The following is a 5,864-nucleotide window of genomic DNA, read 5'->3' on the forward strand; positions in this document are numbered from 1 at the left end:
CTCATTTGAGGACACGACATGCCAATTTTTTTGCTAAATTAAGCAAACAAAATGGCATTTTTTTTGCCAAAAAAGGCTAAATCAGGATCACCAACCTTTGTGAAGCTGAGTGTTACTTCATTGGTACTGAGTTATTCGAAGGGATATCATTTTGAAATAACACATTTTACTTAGTTATAGTTAGTTATATATTGTTAATAATGAATAATGCTACTCCCCTATGTGAAGACAATCATTTCTCACCATAATTATCAACAATGACAACAAGCTAAGAAGCAAATAACAATATTTAGCCCCTTATTAATCTCAGTAGTCTCAGTGTACAGGCACCATGTTGGTGACCCCTGGGCTAAATTGTCCAAAAAAATCAAATTTTTCCCACAAAATGCCAATTCTTAAGAAAAATGCTAAATTGTAGTTACAAAATGCTGATTTGTCCACACAAAATGCTCATTTTTACCAGAATATGCTAAAATGTGGCTACAAAATTCTAATTTGTGCACACAATGTTTTTTGTTTTTTTCAAAATACTATATTTTGTACACATAATACTAATTTGTGCACACAAAATGCAAACTTTTGAAAGAAAATGCTTAATTGTGGCTAAAAAAATGCTAATTTGTTCACAAATGCTAATTTTTGCTCATAATATTTCGTCAACAAAATCCTAATTTGTTCATAAAATCCTAATTTTGTTTACAAAATACAATATTTTGCTCACAAAATGCTAATTTGTGCACACAAAATGCCAGTTTTAGCCAGGAAAAGCTAAATTGTGGCTACTAAAAGTGCTAATTTGTGTAGAAAATGCAAATTTTTGCTTACAAAATAATATATTTTGCCCATAAATGTACATTTGAGCCAGAAAATGTTAAATCGTGGCAGAAACAATACAATTTGTGTGCACAAAATGCTAATATTTCCTCAAAAAATACTTTATTGTGCCCACAAAATGCTAAATTGTGGCCAAAAAAGTAAATATTTGGTTTGCACAAACAAACAAAATGCTGAAATGTGGCCACAAAATACTACTTTAAGAGTCTCAAATACCCCGAAAATAATTTGTTTACACAAAATCTATTTTGTGCCCACAAAAGCTAATTTGTGGCCCTAAATTTCTAATTTGTGTCCACAAAGTTTTCATTTGTGGCTCAAAATTAGCATTTTAAACTTCTTCTTCTTTTAAATCATGTCTAGTACTCCATTTCAAACAGTTTCAGACTCTAAACTCCTCTTTTAAAACACCTATCCTCAGGAAACAGTGCGGCTTCAGCTCCTCAGTAAAGAGTCTGCCCCAGATAGCCAGCAGGTCTGAAGGGCTCATGCATGAACTCAACCAAAGCTTCATTAAAAGAACCACAAAAAGCCCTTTTTCTTCATCGTGAACATGCAGCCTGCACCTCTGGTGATGGGCTGCGTGTCTGCTCAGCAGCAGTCGCTCATCTATATTCAGTGGTGTGACTTAGAGGCTGTCTGGAAACGGTGACATCTGAACCCCCGAGGTAGTTTTCTTCTTTCAAGTGAACACGGCAGAAAACCCCGTCAACGCTTTGTGTAATTTGTGTTTAAAGAAACGGCACAGAAGAGGTCCACATTTGTTTTCCTTTTAGTCCTTTTTTCTATTTCTCTCTGCCTAATTGGACTTTTGCTCATTCAGAGTGTGCAGAACTTTTCAGCAATCGTTCATCGCCTCCTGCAGACAATAGGTGCTTAACAACTGACAGATCATTGTAGCTGCACCCAGAGGATGCATCACCTGACAGGTGTCTGCCAGTAAGGCTAAATACCCTCAGTCTTCACTTTCTGTTGCCTGTAATTAAAACAAAAATGACTCAGAAAACCTGGAGAATTTCCTCCTCTTTGCATCAGCGCTCTCATCGTCAACCGCTCCCTCCATTTTTTCTTCCCGATCTTCAAACTCACAACAGTTAAGGAGCCGGGAAAATTGCCCTGCAGGATTTATGGCCTCATTAAGATGAACTTCTTACAGAGCTGTTAAACACTCTGAATTGAAACATTATCTCCCCCTCCCCGGGATCAGCCGTCGTTTATGAGTCCCCATAAACACAGAGACAGTAAAGACGTCACTATTGTGTACATTCACGCCGCCGCTCCGCCTCATCGATTTGGCCCGATTTTACACCAACAGGTAATAAAGCGGAAAGGCAAAACTCAAGCGTGTTATCGCTGCCGTCAGACCTGTCATCCGTCCTGACATTTGACCTCAGATGGACCTCGGCGGTGTCTGCATGGAAACCCTTATTTGGTTTTTAAAACTTTATTAATAAAATATTACATTAAGGTGCCTTATCTTTTAGTTTAGAAGAATAAACACATATAAAACAAGCACATTCATTTGTATTTTTAGAGTTCTGTAATAACAATTTTCTTCTAATCATAGTTTTTCTGATCATATATAATAATAACCAATAAGAAACAGTTGTAAAAGGATGTAACAAGGTGAGTTTTCTTCAAATATAAAAACATTTAAGCATCTTTAAAGACTGTCGCTTCAATTTAATGTTAGAAAACTTTATTTAAATCTAGTTTTGACATTGACAAGAGAATAAAATGTGTTTTAGTGAACGTTGGATGCACCACAACGTTAGCTCCATCATACTACTCATTGAGAAAACAGAATGTATAACCATGCAAAACAGTGATGAAAACATTTAAATGCTCAGAATTAAGATGCAAAATCTCAACACACACTTAAAAAACATTTGGTTTCATTTTGTTTGTGATTGGACAGTATTTACTGCCAATTATCCAATCAGAATTCAGTTGTTAATTGATAAATGTACTGCTAAAACACTATATTTGTGCAAAAATATTCAACATATCATTAAAATACATTTTTTACAAAGCAGTGAAGTTTTTTTTACATTTTATAAATATATTTTCATTATTTTGTTAAGACTGTCATGGTTAGTTCAATCAACTTCTACTTTTCTTAATTACATTTTAGAGTGTTTTTTCCTTTATCCTGATTGGATATTTTTTAAAGAATTTGTGTTTTATTATCTGTATTTATTACCTATATTTTGTCTATATTGAGTGTATTTTTCTAGCCACAGTCAGGCGGGTTGAACTTCTTCATCATCTCCTCATTTCTTATCATTTCTCTGCTTTACTCTTTGTTGTGGCACATCTATCATTCCATAGGGCTGAGCCTCCGGAGAGCCCCCGCTCAAAAAACAGGCAGACAAATAATCAAACAGTGATGATTACAGGATAACGGATGGAGCGGGATCTACATAATAACAACCTCCACTGGAATGATTTATGTGGAGACGATAAATGGCTTTGAATTGAAATCCAAACGTTTCAGTTTGGACTCCTGTAATTATAGCAGACGTCTAATAGGCTTTTTAATCAAAGTGGTGTCATTACATGATGATCATGTCATGGATGATCAAAACTTTATGTTAGCTTACCAGCTGCTATTATAATAGAGCTTATGCAATTAAAACGACTTTATTTCTACATCTTAAAGAGATTGTTTTCCTTTTTTGGGGGGAAAGTGAGGCCAGACACAGAGAGGGGGCAATTAAATTATTCGTGTCAATAAGCGTGTGTGGGAGCAGCAGCTTGGTGATCCATCATGAGTGGAAAATGCTGTGGAGTGGGACCCAGAGGTGCGTGCATGCGCGCCTTCATCCATGTGTGGAGCTCTGGAAAAAGCATGTTTTATAGATGTGATGGTATACAGTACACGCCGGGAGAAGCAGCACTCAGGCAGGAGCAGCACGCGTCAGTGGCGTTTCCATGGATCTGGCATGAGAGAGGGGCTGCTGTCACTCCTCTGCAGGCTAATTATGTGTTTCCTGTGTCCAGAGGCAGTTCATTAGAGCCACGCTTTGAATAAAAATGACTAACAATCGGCACACTCACACTCCACAGCACTCTACAATGATCTGTGGGGTGCAGCTTATCAAACACCTGGCTGAAAGGAGACAAAAAGGTCAGTTTGGCTTACATCAAACACACATGCGCACATGCACATATATAGTAGTGTGCCACAGGTCAGTTCAGCCTCACAGTAATCCACATGTGTGGTGATTCTGCCCCCTATATTGTGATTCTCAGTCCAGTCTGTCGTATATAGCGGCATTTTGGGGGGAAAAACACCAAATGGGAAGCTGTTTTCTGCACGTGCCGATGCAACCCGTGCACGCTGCGTTAAGCTGCGGGGGAATCCGTTCTAGGTTGGCTCATAAAGGGGTAAAACTTACCCGCCGTAACGCGAGAGACGCCGAGGGAGCCGAGGATGAGCAGCAGAAATCTCTCCATGGTTCTAGCGCGCGGACGCTGTGCGGTCCCATTTACTCAGGCCGTGGGAGCTGTGCGAACCGCCGAACTGGTGCGCTGACTGGGTTTAGATTCGGCTCAGATCGTCTCGATTTAGAAAAAAATAAATAAAGAATTCGAACCCGGCAGCTTTTCAGCACCCGGGACAGCGCCTCGGAAAATAAAGCGCAAAGAGCCGATGGGTTTTCAGCACCCCGGACAGCGCCTCAGCCGCTCAGTCACCGGCGTCGTCCTCTCCAGCGTCAGCATCATCCGCGTCGACTGCTGGAGTCCTGCGGCGCTCACACGCGTCGTCGGTGCTCCGAATGTGCTCGGAACCCTCCCCGATCCGCTGCCGGTGAGGCTGAGCAGCTGCAGGCGGACGGAAACGTGCTGGCTTTGTTTATGAGCGCCTCTCTGCCTCATCCACTCACTTCTCCAGCCCCGACGGGCGCACAGACGACCGCTAACCAGCAATTAAAGCCCGTTTCGATTCAGCCAATGAAAAAGACGCATTTAAAACAACACTTTTCTACGTTTTCTGCAGTCATCCACTTCTTCTGTGTCCCAGCAGTTCGGGTTTCCTCCAGGCCTGCTGCAGCGCGGGACCAGCTCAGCTGATCGAGTGCGCTCTGCGCGCCCACTTGCTGATCCGGCGCTCAGAATTACCGCTGCCCACTCAGCGATTAAATATGCATGCGCTGTCCCACGCGCGTGCTTTCATGCACTTTCTCCACTTCAGAAACAAACATGAATTTACCGCTGAGTTGACCTCCCTGCACTCATCTAGCTGTTGTCTCCCAAAAAGCGCGTGCAGGAAGCGGCGCACATGTTGGCGGAGTTTGCGCACTGTACCTTTGAGGGCTCCCTGCAGCGAGCCGCGGGCTCCGGGCTCTGCGGGATGCAGACTGGTCGTCCCGGGTCAGGCGACAGGACTCTGTTTGCTGGGCGCGTCACCGCCAGTGTTTTCTTCCCCCCCACTGTGCATCTGGATTCATAGCCCGCCGCCGCTGACGAGCTCCAGTCAGGTAGTGGAGGGGTTATTGTGGTTTTCTTCCCCTCTCTTCTTCCTCTCATGCTTCACTTTCCCGCGCTCACCTGAGCTGCGGGTGTGGAAGTGAGAATGAGGACAAGAACAAAACATTATGGTGACCCGTCATGAATAGTGTCACCTTTACACGGAAGTAAAAAGTCTTAGAAGGTCAGAAATAAGAAAACTTACTACAGTAAAGGTTAAGGTTTTCACAGGAAGCACAATAAGCTGAAGACCCTTCTAACTTTGTAACCACTAGGGGGGCACAGTCTGTGCCTGTCCCCAGCCCGGGTAAAATACAGGGTTGTGTCAGGAAATCAAAGTCAGTAAAAACTAATCTAGTTTAAAAGTTAAAACTTTTATATGAATGAATTCCTCACATACAATCGTGTTTTTATGAAGACTCCTTTAGATATAAACATTTATTGGTGACATTTTTCCATTATTCCATTAATGTTTGGCAGTCAATAAGTCCAGGACTTTTTCAGTTACAAAAAGTGTTAAATACCTTATACTATACTATGCTTTAAAAACCCTCTAC

General features: G+C 41.6%; 1 protein-coding gene across 1 annotated transcript in view; it reads right to left on the minus strand.

The window, feature by feature from the left end:
* LOC112160823 (fibronectin type III domain-containing protein 5) overlaps nt 1-5,097 on the minus strand; it is a gene marked incomplete in the record, with an annotated part of 34,324 nt that extends 29,227 nt beyond the window's left edge. Inside the window, 1 exon segment of the mRNA XM_024295646.2 lies at nt 4,236-5,097. Coding sequence (XP_024151414.1) covers nt 4,236-4,293 — 58 coding nt within the window.
* Between the last annotated feature and the right edge of the window lie 767 nt (nt 5,098-5,864).

This window comes from Oryzias melastigma, linkage group LG3 (assembly GCF_002922805.2).
Source record: "Oryzias melastigma strain HK-1 linkage group LG3, ASM292280v2, whole genome shotgun sequence".
NCBI classification, from domain to species: Eukaryota; Metazoa; Chordata; class Actinopteri; order Beloniformes; family Adrianichthyidae; genus Oryzias; species Oryzias melastigma.